This window comes from Chiloscyllium plagiosum, unplaced genomic scaffold (assembly GCF_037043375.1).
Source record: "Chiloscyllium plagiosum isolate Xiang-an unplaced genomic scaffold, Cpla_swu_hap1 HiC_scaffold_19, whole genome shotgun sequence".
NCBI classification, from domain to species: domain Eukaryota; kingdom Metazoa; phylum Chordata; class Chondrichthyes; order Orectolobiformes; family Hemiscylliidae; genus Chiloscyllium; species Chiloscyllium plagiosum.
In genome coordinates, this window is record NW_028270157.1 from 14,621,898 (window position 1) to 14,643,329 (window position 21,432).

The window sequence follows — 21,432 nt, forward strand, 5'->3', positions numbered from 1 at the left end:
GGAAGGACATCTGCCATCTTTGTCTGGTCTGGTCTACATATGACTGCAAACCCATAGCAACATGGTTGACTTTAAACTACCCTGTGAGGTGTCTTGAACTTAATGCCTTCTGCTGTTTGATGATATTGCTGAATTCTTCTAATTCTGCCTCTGTGTGAGTCCAAATATCCATTATGACAACAAAAAGCACTGAAGTTAAGGTTACTATTCAACTGAATGAACTGATAAAGGAATTAAGAATGAAAACGTAGCCCACAAACATCAAATGAGAAAATCTTAAGAGGAGTCCTCAAGGAGGAATGAAAAGTATGTCTTATTCCCCAATTTCTATCAACCCGATAGTTGCATCAGATTTTCAACACTTCTATCAAATCTCCTCTAAGGTGACCAGCCCCAGCTTCTCCTAAGTATCCCAGCAACTGGAGAACTTAGTTTCTTAAATCATCCTCTTGTTTTGTTTTCTGCATCATGTCTAAAACCTTCACATCCTGCTGAAAGTGTGGTGCCCAGAATTGGATACAGTATGAGAGGTAAGGGCCAGACTAGTAATTCATAGTTCAGGGACTTGCTTAAAGATTCCTTTAGTGTCTGCTCAGTGACGATGGGCAAGAAGACAGGGAAGAGCCTCGGCTGACTCTTTATTGGCCTGATTGAATAGTAATTACTCTCTTAATTGGGCTTTTTAATAGAGGGAGAGGGCAATAATATTATGGCACGATGGCTCAGTGGTTAGCACTGCTGTCTCACAGTGCCAGGGACCCAGGTTCAATCCCAGCCTCGAGTGACTGTCTGTGCTCAGTTTCCACATTCTCCCTGTGTCTGTGTCCAAAGATGTGTAGATTAGGTGGATCAGTAGTGGGGAAATATAGGGGTGGTTTGGGTTGCTCTTCAGAGGGTCAGTGTGGACTCGATGGGCTGAATGGCCTGTTTCAACACTGTTAGGAATCTATGATTTTGTAACATTCAGGGTGTGAGTCTGCAAACTGTTTATGAGGAAGGTGGCTTTTTTTATCCATTTTAAATTGTACTTCCGTTTTAGGAAAGAAACAGCTCATTGACCGCATGAAACTGAATACAATGTGATATTTAATTTGCACTAATAAAATTCATATCTTTAGCCTTGCTTTGAGATTAAGGAACTGAATATTTTCATTTGGCAAATTATTCTAGAATAATGAGGACATCAAAAAACATGGCTAATTTTAACATTAATTTATTGCACGGATGCATGGCATTTCCCATTCTATCACATTAAATGCATTTTTAATTGAAGTTAATGCTATTATTATGCAAATAAGCAAACTAAGCCTTTCTATTGCTTTAGAAAGCTTTTGTATAAATATTCATTTATTAATATTCATAACTAAACCTAATTCTGTTCTAAAAATCAGCGGATGTTTATGAAATGTCTTTTACTAATATTTACCACTCAATATTCATGTCGGCTGTCGCTGCATATTTTACTTTCATCTAAAAAGTTAACTTTTATTTGGAATTGTGACAGTTGTAACACTGGATGTGAAATACATTTCAATATCAATACACTGAAATTCTTCAATATAACAAATTTGTCCAAAAAGTATTGAAAATCTGTAATTGTTGGTTCATTATCCACTTCCTCGCATAATCAATGTTAATATTAAACTATAACTCATTCAGATACATAAACTGACAGGTGCGTCACTGAAGCCCCCAACTCTGATCCCATCATTGACCCTTCGTCACTGGGATCCCAGTACTAACCATCAATCTCCTATCACAGTACTCGTTCATGCACAGTCTCAGGTTTAATACAATACAATCAGAGACCCTTGTCCACACCAGCTCTCTGCAGGAGAATCAGTGTTAATCTCCTAACACCCCCCATATAAGCCTGTATGATGTTGCACTGCAAGTATCAGTCTGATCAGCTGCCACCCTTTTGAATGCCTCCATTAAAACCTGCCTCCACCACACAAGTGCATTTCAGACCCACAATCGTACTGGAAAGGAAAGGTGCCTCAGAAACGGGAACACCTCACAAAGCTGGCTATCTCACTCTGCCACCATGCAGTAAACACCATGTGTGGTTTTTCCCACTAACAGGATGTCTAAACTAAAAACACATTTTGCCTACCACACAAAGACGTAATGTGACGAGTTTGTGCTGGTGTGATGCCAGGAACATAGGCCAAACATCTCTGCAATTGGTAGGCTGTATCAAACAAAGTTTTGCTTTCAAAAGGATGGCCGTCTCATATCTGCTGCATACCACCACCAAATAAACCTGCTCTTCATTTTGAAGGAACTGCTTTCTCTGTAACCTGTCCCATTCCACTACCCCCAACATGTCACTTGGCCTGTCCTCACCCACAGCACCAGTGCAGTTGCAGAATTAAATACTTGCTCTTTTACCTCCTCACTGTCCAAGGCCCCACTCATCAATGAAGCAACTGTTTAACTTGCAATCTTCCAATCTACACTACAAAACCCACTTTTCAGAATGCAGTCTCCTTTACATTATCAAAAGTCACATGACACTGGGTTATAGTCCAACAGGTTTATTTGAAACCGCTAGCTTTCAGAGCCTCTGCTCCTTCCTCCGGCAGCTAGTGAGACAGAATACTGTACATTGGACATAATTTATAATATAAGATCAAAGGGTCATACAACTCATGCAAATGTATTGAGCAAACATTAGATGGCTATTAAGTCTTTCATCAGTTAGAATGGAGTTGCAGGTTTCAATTGATTAATATGTAAATTCCTGCCTCAAGATAACTTCAGGCTGAGGTCAGACAATGCATTTTGGGTGCGACGCCATGTTTGCATCTCATCCTAGAGCCAGACCGGTTTTATTTCCAAATTAGGAATTTATAAAATGCCACATTGACTGACTGTCTACAGGTTGTGCGCTTTCTGAACAAAATAGAATATATGCACAAATTCAAAACTACCCCTGGTGGTGGTGGGGTGTGTGTGCACGTGCAGAGACGTGAGAGTTTGCACACTTGGATTTGGGGAGGGGAAGAGAAGGAGAGGAAGAGAGCACATTTAAGAATGAGAGTATGGGCACTCTGTATATATGTGAGAGAGAGAGAGAGAGAGAGAGGATATGTGTAGTGAGGGCTGAGCGGACTGGGTGAGTGTTTTGCAGAATACCTCTGTCCAATCCATAAGCAGGACTCTGACCTTCCAGTTTCTTAGCACTGCAATACTGTCACATTTGTCTTAAATCTGGACAAGTAATCCAGAGAATGACAAGACAAGCTGGATGAACAGCACCTCATTTTGCTTTGAGACACTTTATAGCCTTCAGACCCTAATATTCCATGGTCCACAGTCAGTGAACTCACCAGTCTGTTTGGAGATTTGCTGCACTGTCCCCAGTCCCTTGGTTAGTCACTGTTTTGCTTTACTGGCACTTACCCAGATTGATGCTTTATCTTCACTATAACCATTACCACTCACTGGCTTCTGTTCAACATCTTTCATCACCCCTCAAACTTAAAACTGAAAACCGTTTCTCCAGCATTTATCATTGACAAGATATCACTGCAGAGATCCCTAAACCTTGCCTCCATCCATACACCGTCAAGCCTCTAATCTCCTCTTGTACCAAGATGAGCTCCACTTCCAGCCGCAGAAACATCAGCATTTTGACTCCTCAACTTGTGACTATGTCTAGTTACTTAGGCCTCAGATTCTTGGAATTGCACCCCAATGCTACCAAGTTCAGAGGATTACCCAAAACCCACCTCTGTTAGAGCAGCCAGTGTAACTATCAACAAAGGTAAAAACAATGACTGCAGATGCTGGAAACCATTTTCTGGATCAGTGGTGCTGGAAGAGCACAGCAATTCAGGCAGCATCCGAGGACAGGCAAAAATCGACGTTTCGGGCAAAAGCCCTTCATCAGGAATAAAGGCAGAGAGCCTGAAGCGTGGAGAGATAAGCTAGAGGAGGGTGGGGGTGGGGAGAGAGTGGCAGAGAGTACAATAGGTCAGTGGGGAAGGAGACCCTCTCCTCCCTGACCTATCACCTTCATCTCCTTCCCCACTGACCTATTGTACTCTATGCCACTCTCTCCCCACCCCCCACTCTCCTCTAGCTTATCTCTCCACGCTTCAGGTTCTCTGCCTTTATTCCTGATGAAGGGCTTTTGCCCGAAACGTCGATTTTAACTATCAACAAATGCATTCAAAACCAAGGTTCATCCAAGTAGCAAGGGAAGATCATAGATTAGAATTCCTACAGTACAGAAAGAAGTCATTTGGTTCATTGAGACCACATTAACTTTTTGGAGATAATCCCACCCAGACCCACCCATCTATTCCTGTGGCCTTGGACACTATAGGGCAACTTAGCATGGCCAATCCACTTAACCTGCACATCTTTGGGTGCCCTGGTTTCCCAGCAGTTCAGAGGAAACCCACACAGACATGGGGAGAAGGTTTGTGTTTGTGAAGTTTGCACACTCGCCCAAGGCTTGAACCAAACCCAGGCCCCGGGTACTGCATGGCAGCACTGTGCTAGTTCTCTTCACACCCCCACCCACTTTAAAGGTTACACCCATGGTGTGATTTTGATTGTGAGATTAGCATTGGGAGGAACTTCCCAGGGCAGAGAGATGCATGGCTGATCAGAAAGCAGTCACCATCACAAAAACAAAATTCAGGAATGTTACTTCACTGCAGTAGGCATGTGGGAAGGACAAGACAGTAGGCAGTGGTTAAGGACACCTCAGAAGCATCTAGTTCTCTTCCCAAGACTGATTTTGACAGGCCAGTGTTGGACTAGGGTGTAAAAAGTACAAAATCACACACCAGGTTATAGTCCAACAGTTGTGGTTCTGCTCCCCGAGCTGGGAATTTGTCTTGCAAACGTTGTGTCCCCTGTCTAGGTGACATCCTCAGTGCTTGGGAGCCCCCTGTGAAGCGCTTCTGTGATGTTTCCTCCGGCATTTATAGTGGCCTGTCTCTGCCGCTTCCGATTGTCAGTTCCAGCTGTCCGCTGTAGTGGCCGGTATATTGGGTCCAGGTCTATGTGTTTGTTGATGGAGTTTGTGGATGAGTGCCATGCCTCTAGGAATTCCCTGACTGTTCTTTGTTTGGCTTGCCCTATAATAGTAGTGTTGTCCCAGTCGAATTCATGTTGCTTGTCATCTGCGTGTGTGGCTACTAAGGATAGCTGGTCGTGGCGTTTCGTGGCTAGTTGGTGTTCATGGATGCGGATCGTTAGCAGTCTTCCTGTTTGTCCTATGTAGTGTTTTGCCCAATCCCTGCATGGGATTTTGTACATTACATTGGTTTTGCTCATGCTGGGTATCGGGTCTTTCGTTCTGGTGAGTTGTTGTCTGAGTGGCTGTTAGTTTGTGTGCCGTTATGAGTCCTAGTTGTCGCAGTAGTCTGGCTGTCAGTTTGGAAATGCTCTTGATGTATGGTAGTGTGGCTAGTCCTTTGGGTTGCGGCATGTCCTCGTTCCGTTGTCCTTCTCTTGGGCATCTGTTGATGAAATTGCGAGGGTATCCGTTTTTGGCGAATACCTTGAACAGGTGTTCCTCTTCCTCTTCTTGCTGTTCTGGTGTGCTGCAGTGTGTTGTGGCCCTTTTGAATAGTGTCTTGATGCAACTTTGTTTGTGTGTATTGGGGTGGTTGCTTTCATAGTTCAGGACTTGGTCTGTGTGTGTGGCTTTCCTGTAAACCTTTGTGGTGAATTCTCCGTTCGGTGTTCTCTGTACCATCACATCTAGGAATGGGAGTTGGTTGTCCTTTTCTTCCTCTCTCGTGAATCGGATTCCTGCGAGTGTGACGTTGATGATCCGGTGTGTGTTCTCTATTTCTGTGTTATTAATGATTACAAAGGTGTCGTCAGCATATCTGACCCAGAGTTTGGGTTGAATTTGCAGTAAGACTGTTTGTTCTAACTTTTGCATTACTGCTTCTGCTATGAGTCCAGTGACCGGTGAGCCCATGGGTGTTCCGTTGATTTGTTCGTATATCTGGTTGTTGAATGTGAAGTGTGTTGAGGGGCACAAGTCCAGTAGTTTGAGTATGCAGTCTTTGTTGATAGGTTCACCATCCTGTTGTCTGTTCTGTATGTCCAGCAGGTTGGCTATTGTTTCTCTGGCTAGGGTTTTGTCGATAGAGGTGAACAGATGGTATTCACCAAAAATGGTATTCAAGGTATTTGCCAAAAATGGATACCCTCGCAATTTCATCAACAGATGCCCAAGAGAAGGACAACGGAACAAGGACATGCCGCAACCCAAAGGACTAGCCACACTACCATACATCAGGAGCATTTCAGAACTGACAGCCAGACTACTGTGACCTCTAGGACTCAACAGCACACAAACCAACAGCCACTCTCAGACAACAACTCACCAGAACGAAGGACCCGATACCCAGCATGAGCAAAACCAATGTATTGTACAAAATCCCATGCAAGGACTGCACAAAACACTATATAGGACAAACAGGAAGACAGCTAACGATCCGCATCCATGAACATCAACTAGCCACAAAATGCCACAACCAGCTATCCTTAGTAGCCACACACGCAGACGACAAGCAAGATGAATTCGACTGGGACAACACTACCATTATAGGGCAAGCCAAACAAAGAACAGCCAGGGAATTCCTAGAAGGATGGCACTCCTCCACAAACTCCATCAACAAACAAACATCGACCTGGACCCAATATACCGGCCACTACAGCGGACAGCTGGAACGGACAACTGGAAGCGGCAGGGACAGGCCACTATAAATGCCAGAGGAAACACCACAGAAGCGCTTCACAGGAGGCTCCCAAGCACTGAGGATGTCACCTAGACAGGGGACGAAACGTTCGCAAGACAAATTCCCAGCTCGGCAAACAGAACCACAACAACGAGCACCTGAGCTACAAATCTTCTCCCAAACTTTGAATAGTCCAACAGGTTTACTTGGAAGCACTAGCTTTCCGAGTGCTGCTCCTTCCCCAAGAGGTTGTGGAATATAAGCTTATACTCTCACTACAAAAGGAGCAACTAGTGCTTCAAAATAAGCCTGTTGGACTAAACCTGGTGTCGAGAAATTTTTAAAACCTGCTCTTCCCAAGAAGCAGCATGGTGACACAGTGGTTAGCACTGCTGCCTCTCAGCACCAGAGACCTGGGTTCAATTCCCACCTCAGGAACCGTGTGTGGAGTTTGCACATTCTCCCAGGGTCTGTGCGTTTCCTCTGGGTGCTCCGGTTTCCTCCCACACAGTCCAAACATGTACAGGTTTGGCGAATTTCTCATGCTAAATTCCCCGTAGTGTTAGGTGAAGGGGTAAAATGGAGGGGAATGGGTCTGGGTGGGTTGCTCTTCGGAGGGTCGGTGTGGACTTGTTGGGCCGAAGGCCCTGGTTCCACACTAATCTAATCAGGACTTGTTTCTGCAGCAATTCATCCAGGGAAAAAAGTTGACAAGCCTCTGAAGCGGCTTGTGATCTGAAAAAAAACCCAAAAAAAAAGAAAAGCAGAGGGCAAAAAATACAACATCAGCTTTCCATTGTACACTTCACCTGTTACAGCTCCTGGCTGCCCTTCCATGCTACAATCTAACCCCACTATTCATTAACCTTCACTGACATTAGCGATGAAAACAGGCACATGATTTGTTTCAAGTTTTTATTATGCAAGACAAATTTCAACTTTGCAATAACAGTACATCAGGGATATTTTAAAGTGTATACATGGCAAAATTAAGTTATTTGAGACAGATGCAGAAGAGAAGTAATTTTTCTTCAAAAAGAATGATGCAATTTTGATTGAACATTGATAAAGGAGACTACAAAATACTTCTGACGGGAAGTACAATCAAATAATTTACTTCCACATTTCTAATCACAGGAAGTATTGTACCAAATATAGTATTAAGCTGTAACACCTAGAGTGTAGAAATTCTTGTAAACTTGTAAATATTTGCAGATAGGCACTGAGGTCAAAGCTCCTCAGGCAAACAAGTGCCATCTGTATTGTCTACATGCAGCCAACATGAACTGCAGATGTGTGCTCCGTGACTGGGTAGTGGTGCTTGAAACTACAAAACGTGGAGTGCAATAAATCAATAAAGGAGGATGGAAAAGATCACATTCATGATTTAGGATCAACGATTGCAATAGCTAATTTGAGTTCCTCCTAATATATTGAAGACAGACGCAGTCTTGAAAGTTAGACAGTGGCTGCATTTGTACACAAAACTGATGCACCAGCACAGGGGGATCATGCCCTGAGGCTGTAATGGCATCTCAAATGTCTGTTTCTTGGCTCAAAGTTCAAAAGTTGTAATTCTAAGCCTGAGGTTACAAACTCAAGGTTGCACTAGCAGCACAAAGTAGTTTAGCTTCACGATAAAAGTCAAATTCAAAACCTGCCTGGATTCTGAAGTCAGTCTCACTTAGCGAAAGGTGTGGACAAAAACTACTTTGCACAAACATTCCAACCCACTCACATTAAGTGATCATTTACATGTCTAATTCACAGCCCACTGTTTTGCCTTCAGAAGGCAGAGAGTTTGTGATGTGTCAAATAGCTATCTAAACCATTTTATTTATAGAAAAGAGAAAAAGGACATCAGACTAGTACATTAAAAATCTACTGTAAACAAACATCTTGGAGGCCTCATCCTAGGTTCAACAACATGTCTGAGGAAGGATGTTTTTTGGGAATCAATGAGTTAATGCCCAAAGTCTAAAATATATTGGTGATGGAGAGAGTGGCAGGCAGTTAAAAACAACCAATTAAAACTGGTTTCACATGCTGCCCAAAAAACTGGTTGAACAGGGGCTGAAGTGGCCTGAGTATTCATCAATTGCCCAGGGCAAAACTTCACTCCTATTAGACCAATAAAATATATTCAGCTTCAGTATCAAAATGTTATCTAAAACAAACATTTCATTTAAACACAAGGTGAAAAGATGGTGAAATCTATAGTACTGTATAGAAAAGGAAACGCCAGTGTCCAGACAATGGAAAGTACAGAAAATGCACTAATTTTTTCCCTTCTAGTTTCTAATTTTGGTCTGCCAGAGTTCTCCAGTGATAGTGGAAGCCCTTTATGTCTGAGTTAGCTAAGAATTGCTAAACTGTGCTCATAGGTTTTCCATCGCAGCCTTCCATTCGAAACTGGTTCCAGGCCAGGACTTCATGAAAGCATCAGGGTTGATGCTCCTACAGAGCAGCAGCTTATTGCATTGGATTCTGAATAACCCTGCTATTGTACTAGTTGCCAAACGGATGTTCACATTGTCTCACACTGCAGAGCCCGCTGCTGCAGCATCTTTAACACGAAGATTGATGGGCTATCACAATCTGAGTGTTGAGTGCGGAGACAAAAACGATCCATTATGACAAACAGTGACAACAGCAGGGTTTAACCTCAGCAGCCAGACTGTTCGATATTACCACCAGACGTCTTTGTCACAGATAGTGTGGTGAATACCTAAAAGAAAAAAAATTCATCTTTAAAATTGGTTGTAGTGAACACTTATCTACAGCACAAATGGAATAGACCAAATATGGTTTATCTTGCAAAAACAAAAAAAAAAAATTGTGGGAGAAACTCAGTAGGTCCAACAGTAACCTGTCCTAAATAATGGGGGGGGGGGGGGGGGGGGGGGAGTCTGGTGACCTTCTTAGCCTGGAGGGGAGCCACAAATCAATTATGTCTAAAATGTCTCCGTATTGTGTAAAGGCAAACTGCTCCCCACAAGGAGTCCTCCCTATACACATCTGCAGAGCAGCAGAGACTTCCCCTTCTCCTTTGCATTTAAGCGGCTTCCTCTTTCATGTATTATATCTACTATAGGAGTCATGAGTGAGGGTGACAGTTTTCTTAATTTGTCTGGTGCAGCTCCAATACAAGCAGCTGGACACCATCTAGAATAAAGCAGCCCCTTGATTGGGTCCAAACCCACTCTACATTGACAGTACGTACTGTTCTTGAACCTGGTGCATGTATTCAAGCTTCTGTATCCTCCACCAGAGAGAGGTGGCTGTAGGAGAACGGTATGGGGTAGGACGGGTCTTCGATGTCTGCAGCCTTCCCACAGCAATGGGAAGAACAAAGAATCCATGGATGGGAAGTTGCTCTCCATGAGGGTCTGTGTAGTACTGAGTCTTTTGTGGTTTCTTACAGTCCTGGGCAGAGCAGTTGCTGTACCAAGCCATTATGCATTCAGGTAGTATGGTGCATCTGTAAAGGTTAGTGAGGATCCTTATGGACATGCCAAATTGTCCAAGCCCAAGGAAGGGGAGATACAATGGTTAAAAGGCACAACAGTGTATCTACATGGGAGGCCCAGGACAGCTTGGTGGTTATCACTCCTAGAAACTTGACACTTTCAACCCTCTTTCCTCAACTCAGTTGATGTAGATAGGGGAGTGTCCATCCTTTTCAGGAAGGAGTTCAGTCCTTTCGTTTTGCTGACAGAGAGATCATTACATCAAGCAATCCACCTCCTTCCTGTATTCTGACAGATCATGGTTTGCTATCTGGCCTGCAGTTCCACTTGGCATTTCTGGCCAAGATTGTTGCAAGTGTTTCAGCCTCATCTGGCACTGAAGTGCTAGGCTCCTCCATCCTGGAGGCTGGGGATATTTTGGACCCTCCTCCCGCTTTCGTTATTGACTGCCATTCGTGAATGGACATAGCTCTGATCTGCTCATTGTGAAATAATTTATCCCCATCTAATTACTTGTGGCTTGAATTTTCAAATGCTAGTCTTATTTTGTAGCTTCACCAGTTTGATTCTCATGTTGAAGCATACCCGGTTCTTCTCCTGCCACCTTCACCCACTCTCCATTGAGTCAGACCAATTCCTTGGCTTGATTGCAATTACATCCTAAACTCTAGTGTACAGGCTCAGTTCACTCAATTAAAAGCATGCCAAGATTTATGGCATATTTATGAAATCAAAATAAATTGAGGGGAATACAAAAGTAATTTTTTTTTTTAAAACAAAAGAAATAGCGGGCCTTTTGAAGTTGCAGACTGAAAAAGAAAAAACGTGTTCAAAAGGGTTCAAAAGAAACTCCTTGCAAATGAAAAAAAAATCCAAGAATTAATTTTTGATCCAAAAGCAAACAGAATTAAAACATCAATACAGATAGATAATTAGTTGAAACGTTTCTTAAAAAAAGTTAAAAAAAGATGAGGAGAAAATGTCTAGCCACCTCAGCATTAATCTGAATTTCAGGTGTTTGAGGCAAGTTGCTAATTGAATATTCATGCTTTTCAAAACAGTGTATGCTAATAAGCATGCATTTGGAAATCTCTCCAAGCCGGTTGATTGCGACAGAGCAATTAATCATGTCACAGCAGAAAGCAGTGACATGCTAGCTGCAGAGGGCTTACACTTGTCAATTAAAACAATTATAATGCCAAGGTGTATTATAAAGGCAGAAGTCACACGACTGAAAATGTGTTGCTGGAAAAACGCAGCAGGTCAGGCAGCATCCAAGGAACAGGATAATCAACGTTTCAGGCATAAGCCCTTCTTCAGGAATGAGGAAAGGGTGTCCAGCAGGCGAACATAAAAGGTAGGGAGGAGGGACTTGTAGGAGCGTTGGAGGTTTTGCATTTCTTGCGGTTGCAGGGGAAGGTGCCGGGAGTGGAGGTTGGGTTGGTTGGGGGGGGGGGGGGGGGGGGGGGGGCGGGGGGCGGTGGGGTGGACCTGACGAGGGAGTGGTCTTTTCAGAACGCTGAGAGGGGAGGGAAATATATCCCTGGTGGTGGGGTCTGCCCTCGATCTCTTCAAAATCCTTGAAGTTACACGACACCAGGTTATAGGTGAACAGGTTTATTTGAAGTCACAAGCTGTTGGAGCACTGTTCCTTTGTCACCTGCAGGAACAGTGCTCTGAAAGTTTGAGACTTCAAATAAACCTGTCAGACTATAACCTGTGACTTCTGACCTGGTCTACTAATCCAACACTGGCACCTCTTAAGTCAAATGCATCATAGGCAGAGAACCAAACTTAGTCAGTATTCAGTTCTCTCATTGATTCAAACATTGCACTTAGTGCCTGTACATTAAGCAAGCAGCACTGCAAAATAAAAGTGCAAAAATTTTACAATTGGAATTTAAATGTTAATTGTTTACCAAGTAGTAATACTAGTAGAAAGTCAGTAGACATTGCATTTATGAATAGTTTCACTTTTTTTGATTTAATAATGAAAAAGGTTTATGAACAGAAGCTGTTCAGTTCCTCAAGCTAACCCAGCTGACCAGGTAATCTATAATTCACCCATCTGAATTGGGTATTTCTCAATATCTTCATGTCTGAGATTGATAAAGCCCAAGTGGCATCCAGCAGCCAAAGCCTTCTGCAGTGTGCTGGTTTAGATTTCATTCCCAAATTGACTCCAAACAGCCAATAGCTTTGACTTTCTTGGTTCTCAAACCACTCCCACCAGGAGGGGTAATGTCCCACAGATCTACCCTGTTGTTGAATTCCTTTAAACTATACAGTAGATGGCCACGCAACTTAGTTACTGGCATCAATTCTCTTCTCAATGCCTTTATGCTTCAAATAAAAGTTTCAAAATCTTTTGATTCAACCATCTCCCTCTGGATCAAAGTCAACTTATTTGATATTTACTCCCATGAAGTATATGGAATGTTTGACTAGACAAGGATATTATGTAGAGCAGTTTGAGGTTGTACCATTAGCGAGCCACACTATTTAAAAATCTATTAACAAGCACCTCAAATGAACAGCATTACAGAGCTTTAATGTCACGTGAATACCTCTGCACAGACTGGGTGAATTCCTATTGTACTGTCCAATTGTTCCTTGGTCAATCCACATTTTATTGCAGCTGCAAATCCCTGAGTAATTTCTCCTGCATTCGGACCCAATACATGGAAACCTATTACCCGATTCTGAAAGAAAGCACAACACACTTAAATCTTATGTTTACGGCCAAGAGAAAAATCAAAGTTCCTTTCTCACTTCTCGACACTAGATGAGAGAACAGTGAAGCAGGCTACAAAAGGAATTTTGAAAGGATAAACAGGGAGCAGAGATCTATTGAATAGAAAGCTAATAGAACTTTATCATCATTTGTTCAGAGAGAAGCTAAATATCAAAAAAGGAGCAAGTTACCACAGATGCTGGAATCTGTATTGAAAACAAAGTGCTGGAGATCACAGTGGATCAGACAGCATCCATGGAGAGACAGCAAACTGATGTTGAGTCGAGCTAACTGTTCAGAGTTAGAGTGTGGCGGGGGGCAATATTTATGCAATAGTTTTTTGGTGGTGGTGGGGGTTGGAGGACTTGGGGAGGGGGGGGGCGGGGGGGGGAAGAATTGTTGTTAATAGCCCAGATTTAGAGATCGGAATGAGGGAATGGCAGAAGAGTGACGTCTAACAGCCAGATTGGGAAGGGCAGACAATCCTACTGGGGTGTGGAGAAATGTGGCCAGGTGGTGGCAGAGGATGTAACAAAGAAAGGGAAGGAATGGCTTCACAATTTGAAGGTACTGAACCCAATACAAAACAGTAGTGTGAGTGCATCAGTTATACAGGGCATGAGTAGGACCATATACAGAGTATCGGTCTCCCGACATTTAAAAAAGGAGGAAACAAAAGGGTTTGGAAGCAGTTCAAAAGGTTGCCTGGACTAAATGCCTGGAATGGGCAGGTAGTGTAAGAAAGAAGGATTGGACAGGTTCAGATTGTACCTGGAGTTAAGAGTAACAAGTGACTTGGTTGAACAACCGCTAAGTCCTGAAAGATTGGTGCAGTGTTGGACTGGGGTGGACAAAGTTAAAAATCACAACACCAGGTTTATTTGAAAGTACAAGCTTTCAGAGCACTGCTTCCTTTATCAGGTAGCTAGTGGGGCAGGATCATAGGACAGACTTCATCCATATTTTAAGTAATAGATGGCTGAACAGCAATCTAGGTTTGTTCATTACATTACATCAGTTGTATGACACTTTGATCTTTAAATTGTGTCTTATGACCCTGCCCCACCTGATGAAAGAGCAGTGCCCTGAAAGCTTGTACTTCCAAGTAAGCTGGTGCTGAGAAAGGTTTAGAACTTTGTCCACCTCCACATCATGGCTACCACTGAGACCATCAACTGAAAGATCTTGACAGTGGAAGGTTCTCTGTAGGAGTGTGGAACTAGGAGATGCCCACTTAAGGCAGATTAAAAAAAAAGGTGGAGAACAGCTGCTATATGGAACACTTGCTTTAAAAAGAAAGGGACACTGGAGGCAGAATCTTTGAATATTTAAAAAAAAAGGGAAGATCAATTCTTGATTGATCAGGAGGGTCAGGCATGTGCAGTGGAGGTTTAGATCACATCTTACTCGGAGAGTGAAGCAAGTTACAAGGGGTAACTTGGCCCACTTTTTAGTTGCTCCTTCTTCTACCCCCGTTGCTGAACAAAGAACTTGCAGTGCAGGTTCATTGCTTCTTGAAAGTAGAGTCACAGGTAGATAGGATAGTGAAGGAGGCATTGGTATGCCTTCCTTTATAGGAAGGAGCATTGAGCATAGGAATTGCAGCTGTACAGGATATTGCTTCAGCCACGTTTGGAACATTGCATGCAATTCTGGTCTCCCTCCTATTGGAGAGATGCTGTGAAACTTGAAAGGGTTCAGAAAAAAGTTTTACAAGGCCATTGCCAGGAATGGAGGGTTTGAGGTACAAGGAGAGGTTGAATAGGCTGGGCTGTTTTCCCAGGAGCATTGGAGGCTGAGGGGTGACCCTATAGAAGTTTATAAATCATGAGGGGCATGGATAGGATAAATAGACAAGGTATTTTCCCTGGGGTGGGAGTCCAGAACTAGACGGCATGGTTTAGGGCGAGGGGGGGGAAAATTTAAAAGGGGCCAAAGGGGCAACATTTTCACACAGAAGGTGGTGCATGTATGGAACAAGCTGCCAGAGAAAGAGGCGGCTGGTACAATTACAGCATTTAAAAGGCATCTGGATGGGTATGTAAATAGGAAGGGTTTATAGGGATATGGGCCAAATGGGACTAGTTTAAGTTAGGATATCTGGTCAGCATGGACAAGTTGGACCGAAGGGTCTGTTTCCATGCTGTACATCTGACTCAGACTCTTTAAAATGGGCAAGGCAGACAGCACCTCCATTTTACTTGCCTCTGCAACAGACAGCAGCTACATCAGGGAAAAGCACTCGTCTCAGAAAGGATTGTGGATTCAAGGGCCACTGCAGAAACCGGAGTGCTCAAATCTAGGCCAGTACTCAGTATAATGTGTCTTTTCCTAAATCAGAGATCACTCTAAAATAGCTTCCAGCCAAAAACACCCACACATTTAATTGAGGAACATACATTATCTTGCTTGTTGCAGATAATCTTGGCGTAACATTTGTTGTTATCCCTGGATGGAATAGTCCACTCCAGGGGCCAAAAGTAACTGTGATAGACCTGTAGATGCAAAAAAAAAAAGTGTCAGTTTCTGGATACAACAACAGGCAGCATTTCCCCCACCCAATCTGATGACTTACATCCAAATTCTCTGTTCCATATATTTCCAAAGCTTTCTCCTCTGCAAAACCACAGGCTCCATATTCCAAGGGGGTGAAGACAGTGGTGGGTACATTCACATAGTCACACTGTTGATAAGCAATAAAGTCAGCATCAGTGGAACAGTCAGACTCAAATGTACACTGCTGCCTTCTTATGGAGATTTCTTAGAGAAGTCAGGTTGTTTGCAGAAGCAGCTTGTGTTTAGCCCAAAATAAAAATAAACACCAAAGCAGGTAACAAAGCTAGATCAGAGGTTATTTTTAAATGCACGGGCACCTTACAAGTTGGAGGGGTTAGGCATAAATCTTCAGAACCTGGAACCTAAAATGGTTAAGTCTATTTATCATGCAGTGACATATTTGGACACAGGTACTTTTGCACTGTTTGAGATCCTAGTTACTTGCAGGGCCAACAGACCATGACCAAGTATAGGGTTGATTAAATGTGGAATTGAGTTTTACCTACACTGGGAGACCACACTCTGCAGTTCTAGCCAGCTTTCCAATAATATATTTGCAGCATAAATGAAGTGCAGCAAAGTGAATGGTAGGAAATTGTGGATTTGAATTAAACCTTGTGATAAAAAAATTAGGAAGAGTTTTAAAATAAGAGAAATTAAAGAACTCCTTCACATTCACTTACTCTACTCCAGCATATTGGCTGGAAACCGTTGTAAAGCACTTTGGGAATTCTTAAAGAGGAAAACTTAAATTCTTTTCTTGGGACATGGCAATCATTGGCATGATGAGTATTTATTACTGATTCCCAATTTCCCTCAAAGTGAAATGAACAATGGTCTATGGTACAGGTGCAGAAAAATGTAACAATACAACAGTGCTTTGATGCAACTTTAGTAACTTGCTGGGGCATTTCAGACTGTGGACCTTGACTTATACAGGATACAGAGACTTCACCCCCCCCACAAAGCTGCCTTTAAAACATGTAGTTCACTAATGGTCACAAAACCACACCAGATTCATGAACCCAAATTAAGATATTTAATTACAATTTTAAAATTTAATATCTACTGTGGAACTTAGACTTGTTTCAAAAGCATTGGAAGTCTCTTGTCTACTATTTCAGTAAACTACCCACTATGCCATCATTCTAAATACCACTAAAGTTCTTTAACCATAATTTAACCCAAAATAAAAATCAGCTTCTGGAGCTGGGGAAACAGATTAAGACCATAAGACACAGGAGCAGAAGGTAGTCATTCAGCCCTAGTGAGTCTGCTGGGCCATGCAAGGAGATAGTGACCAACCTGATCATCAGATTCCCTTAATTAGAAATTTGCATCACAGCTCTAAATTGGAGTAGAAACGCGTGGTGCTGGAAAAGCACAACAGACCAGGCAGCACCTGAGGAGCAGGAGAGTCAACGTTTCAGGTATAAAGCCCTTCATCCCTAAATTTAGCCTCAACGGCCCATTGCATGGAAGAATTCTATGGTTTGACTTGGAGGAAAGTTGGCAGACATGGAGAACACTTCAAACAAATGGAACAATCCATTAACAATCAGCCAAGTAAACAGGAAGGTGCTGATTGGGAAATCTAGTTTCACGACGTGCACACTGAAATCTTTACTCTGAACAAAAAGCCTCAAGCTGCTATGGATGCAATTTGGGTACTCTGCAAAAAACAAAACAAAAAAAAAAAAAGGCCAGCAATTCAGAATTTGAGTTTGTACCTGGATGGTGGATCCTCCATACAACCTGCCGGCAAGTAAGCGGCCAGCCTGAATAGCCACTGGTGTGAGCTGCAACTTCCCCTCCAAAATGTCACCAATGGCATAAACATGGGGCATATTTGTTTGTTCTAGTTCATTGACAGGAATCTTACCAGTCCTAAAAGACAAAAGGTCAGTTCTGATGTCATAGTGAAACCAAGAAGAATAAACCCCTCACCTTAGCAAATTCTAGCACTGACGTTTTAATTTAGATTCAACATCTAAATTTCTACATAGCCTCACACTCTACATAGCTATGGAGAAGGAGAGGATTAGGCAAAATGGGAGGATATTTAATTGGGGAAGAGGAAACTATGATGCAATTAGACGGGAGTTAGGAAGCATGGATTGGGAGCAATTGTTCCATGGTAAAGGCACTATAGACATGTGGAGACTGTTTAAGGAACAGTTGTTGCAAGTGATGAATAAATATGTCCCTCTGAGACAGGCAAGAAGAAATGGTCAGATAAAGGAACCTTAGATGACGAGAGCGGTGGAGCTTCTCGTCAAAAGGAAGAAGGTAGCTTACATAAGGTGGAGGGAGCTAGGGTCAAGCTCAGCTCGAGAGGATTACAGGCAAGCGAGGAAGGAGCTCAAAAATGGTCTGAGGAGAGCCAGGAGGGGGCACGAGAAAGACTTGGCAGAACGGATTAGGGAGAACACAAAGGCATTTTACACGTGAGGAATAAGAGAATGGTCAAAGAAAGAGTAGGGCCGATCAGGGATAGCATAGGGAATGTGTGTGGGGAGTCTGAAGAGATAGGGGAAGCCCTAAATGAGTTTTTTGCTTCTGGCTTTACGAAAGAAACGAACTTTGTCGTGAATGAAACCTTTGAAGAGCAGATGTGCATGCTAGAATGGATAGAGATAGAGGAAGCTGACGTGCTGAAAATTTTGTCAAACATTAAGATTAACAAGTCGCCAGGCCCGGACCAGATTGGTCCTCGGCTGCTTTGGGAAACAAGAAATGTAATTGTTTCGCTACTTGCGAAGATCTTTGCATCCTCGCTCTCCACTGGAGTCGTACCTGAGGACTGGAGAGGGGCAAATGTAATTCCTCTCCAAGAAAGGAAATAGGGAAATCCCCGGCAATTACAGACCAGTAAGTCTCACATCTGTCATCTGCAAGGTGTTAGAAAGGATTCTGAGGGATAGGATTTATGACCATCTGGAAGAGCATGGCTTGATTAAATGCAGTCAACACTGCTTTGTGAGGGGCAGGTCATGCCTCACAAACCTTAGAGTTCTTTGAGGATGTGACTAGACAAGTTGATGTGGGTAGAGCTGTGGATGTGGTGTATATGGACTTCAGCAAGGCATTTGATAAGGTTCCCCATGGTAGGCTCATTCAAATGGTCAAGAGGAATGGGATTCAGGGGAACTTAGCTGTCTGGATACAGAATTGGCTGGCCAACAGAAGACAGCGAATGGTAGAAGGAAAATATTCTGCCTGAAAGTCTGTGGTGAGTGGTGTTCCACAGGGCTCTGTCCTTGGGCCTCTACTGTTTGTAATTTTTATTGATGACTTTGATGAGGGGATTGAAGGATAGGTCAGCAAGTTTGCAGACGACACAAAGGTTGGAGGTAACGTTGACAGTATAGAGGGCTGTAGGCTGCAGCAGGACATTGACAGGATGCAGAGATGGGCTGAGGGGTGGCAGATGGAGTTCAACCTGGATAAATGAGAGGATGCATTTTGGAAGGTCAAATTTGAAAGCTGAGTACAGGATTAAGGATAGGATTCTTGGCAGTGTGGAGGAACAGAGGGATCTTGGTGTGCAGATACATAGATCCCTTAAAATGGCCACCCAAGTGGAGAGGGTTGTTAAAAAAGCATATGATGTTTTGGCTTTCATTAACAGGGGGATTGAGTTTAAGAGTCGTGAGATCTTGTTGCAGCTCTTAAAAATAAAATAAAAATAATTTAAAAAATAAAAAATAAAAACTTTGGTTCGACCGCACTTGGAATACTGTGTCCAGTTCTGGTCGCCCTATTATAGGAAAGATGTGGATGCTTTGGAGAGGGCTCAGAGGAGGTTTACCAGGATGCTGCCTGGACTGGAGGCAGTCCAGTCTTATCTTATGAAGAGAGGTTGACTGAGCTCGGACTTTTTTCATTGGAGAAAAAAAGAGGGGGACCTAATTGAGGTACACAAGATAATGAGAGGCATAGATAGTCTCTGGCTATCGACTCTATTTCCCAGGCAGAAGTAAGTAACACGAGGGGTCATAGTTTTAAGCTGGTTGGAGGAAGGTACAGAGGGGATGTCAGAGGTGGGTTCTTTACAGAGTTGAGAGCATGGAATGCGTTGCCAGCAGCAGTTGTGGAAGCAAGGTCATTGGGGACATTTAAGAGACTACTGGACATGCATATGGTCACAAATTTGAGGTTGTATACGTGAGGATCAGTGGTCGGCACAAGTGGGCTGAAGGGCCTGTTCTGTGCAAAAACGTTTTTCATGTTATCAATACAGTCTTAGTTGACAATATTTGAGGGATAGACAGCAGTTCACAGGTGCCTAAATGAACGTCATGTTTACTGTATAGTACCTGCTGTCAGTCTCTCCCTGGAGAACCCAACCTAAACAAGTCGGATTTGAGAATAAAAATCACCCAATGAGAGATGAACAAGTTGCAATGGGAATAGAGGTCAAGGTGTCAACAGGAGAGAGTCAAAATGCAAAGCTATGGAAGACAACTCCTCCAGACAAGACAGACAGTAAAGTCACCTCACTAATTTGGCTTTGTTTTTAAAATAATGAGTCAGAACATTTTGCATTTGAACAGCTGAAAGCACATTTACAGCTTGCTCTTTAATGGAGACTTTTTCAAAAAAAAAAGGGCGTAACCATTTCATCCTGCCCAGATTGCATTTATGTAGCACCTTGTTGAATCACAAGGCATTCAGAGGCATTTTTCAACCAATAAATACTTCATGAAAACGTAGTCACTGTTGTAGTGCAGGGAGTGCAACACCAGTTCACACAAGCTCCCGCAAACACCAAGGTGATAATAATACAAGGGAGTGTGTCAGGCTACCATTTAACAAATGCCATAAAAATGGCCAACTGCAATTGCCTTAGGGAAAAAAAAGGAGTACAAACCCATGTGATCTGAATGCTAGAGAAAGTAGCTTTGAAATAAAACTAGTATTGAGTATTCACTCAACTGAGTGTTAAATGTGAGGACGAAGAAAGGGGGAGAAAACAGTGACAGTTTACAGAGCAAGTTTGATTAGAACAGACTAGAATCTGGTGAACATTTGCAAAAATAAAAAAAGTGAAGTGTTTTTGCTCAGAAGAACGACATTCTCCACAAATGATTGAAACTGTTACCAGTATTATATATAAAAAACAGTATTATCTTACTTTTCAATGACCTTTACTCCCACTTTCTCCAAGCCAATATTTTTAGTGCTGGCATCCCTCCCGATTGCCAGTAATACCTTGAGGAAAAAAGCAGCACAAGTTTTCACAAAAAGGATTCCAAGGCAACTGACTTTTAATTTAAAAAAATATGAATAGAACTTTTCATTTACACGATGGCTCAGCTAGAAGAGAAACAGCAGTCTTGAGCAACTGGGTCAAATACTGAGCTACATTTTTGATCTCTGTGCCGGTTATTCACATCCAGGCAGACAAATGCTTCTACTGACAAACAGTCCAGTTTCATCCTTTATCACTTACTGTGTTATATTCCTCTGCCATTTGGTCTGTGCCATCTGTGGACTGAGCTGTTACTTTCAACTTCCCTGGAGTTCCAGCTTCAATTTGCTCTATCTACAAACAGGAGGATACAAGCAACTTTATTAGAACAAAAACAATCACATCCTGCCACTTCATGGTGATTTTACTTCTCTGCACAATACAATTCACTTGAACATTAAAAAAGGTTTCCAATCCAATCATTAAGCACTAGAAGTACTACAAAAAAGAGTTTGGCACTAACAGAGGCCATTCACCCATTCACCACTAATTCAAGGAAGCATTACTTCGTGCTAATCTCCTGCTTTTCCCCACCGCTCCCCCAGCCTTGCACATTTGGATAGAAACCATCAAACCCTTGCTTGAATGAATCAATTGAACCAGTATTTACCACATTTCCAAACAGTGCATTCCAGATCCCAACTCAGTAAACAATTCTCACTCTTGCTTCTTTTGCAAATCAATAAAGTCTATGCTCAT

The 21,432-nt window shown here is 42.7% G+C and overlaps 1 protein-coding gene across 2 annotated transcripts in view; it reads right to left on the reverse strand.

Annotated features, from left to right (window-relative positions):
- Positions 1-7,620: 7,620 nt before the first annotated feature.
- LOC122559840 (thioredoxin reductase 1, cytoplasmic-like) overlaps positions 7,621-21,432 on the reverse strand; it is a 32,555-nt gene continuing 18,743 nt past the window's right edge. For both annotated transcript variants that reach the window (XM_043709946.2, XM_087997034.1), the window contains exons 8-14: positions 20,935-21,027; positions 20,617-20,693; positions 17,210-17,366; positions 15,499-15,606; positions 15,323-15,418; positions 12,757-12,891; positions 7,621-9,447 (exon numbers count right to left, since the gene is read on the reverse strand). In XM_043709946.2, coding sequence (XP_043565881.2) covers positions 9,379-9,447; positions 12,757-12,891; positions 15,323-15,418; positions 15,499-15,606; positions 17,210-17,366; positions 20,617-20,693; positions 20,935-21,027 — 735 coding nt within the window. In that variant the 3' untranslated portion in view covers positions 7,621-9,378. The remainder of the gene's footprint in view (positions 9,448-12,756; positions 12,892-15,322; positions 15,419-15,498; positions 15,607-17,209; positions 17,367-20,616; positions 20,694-20,934; positions 21,028-21,432) is intronic.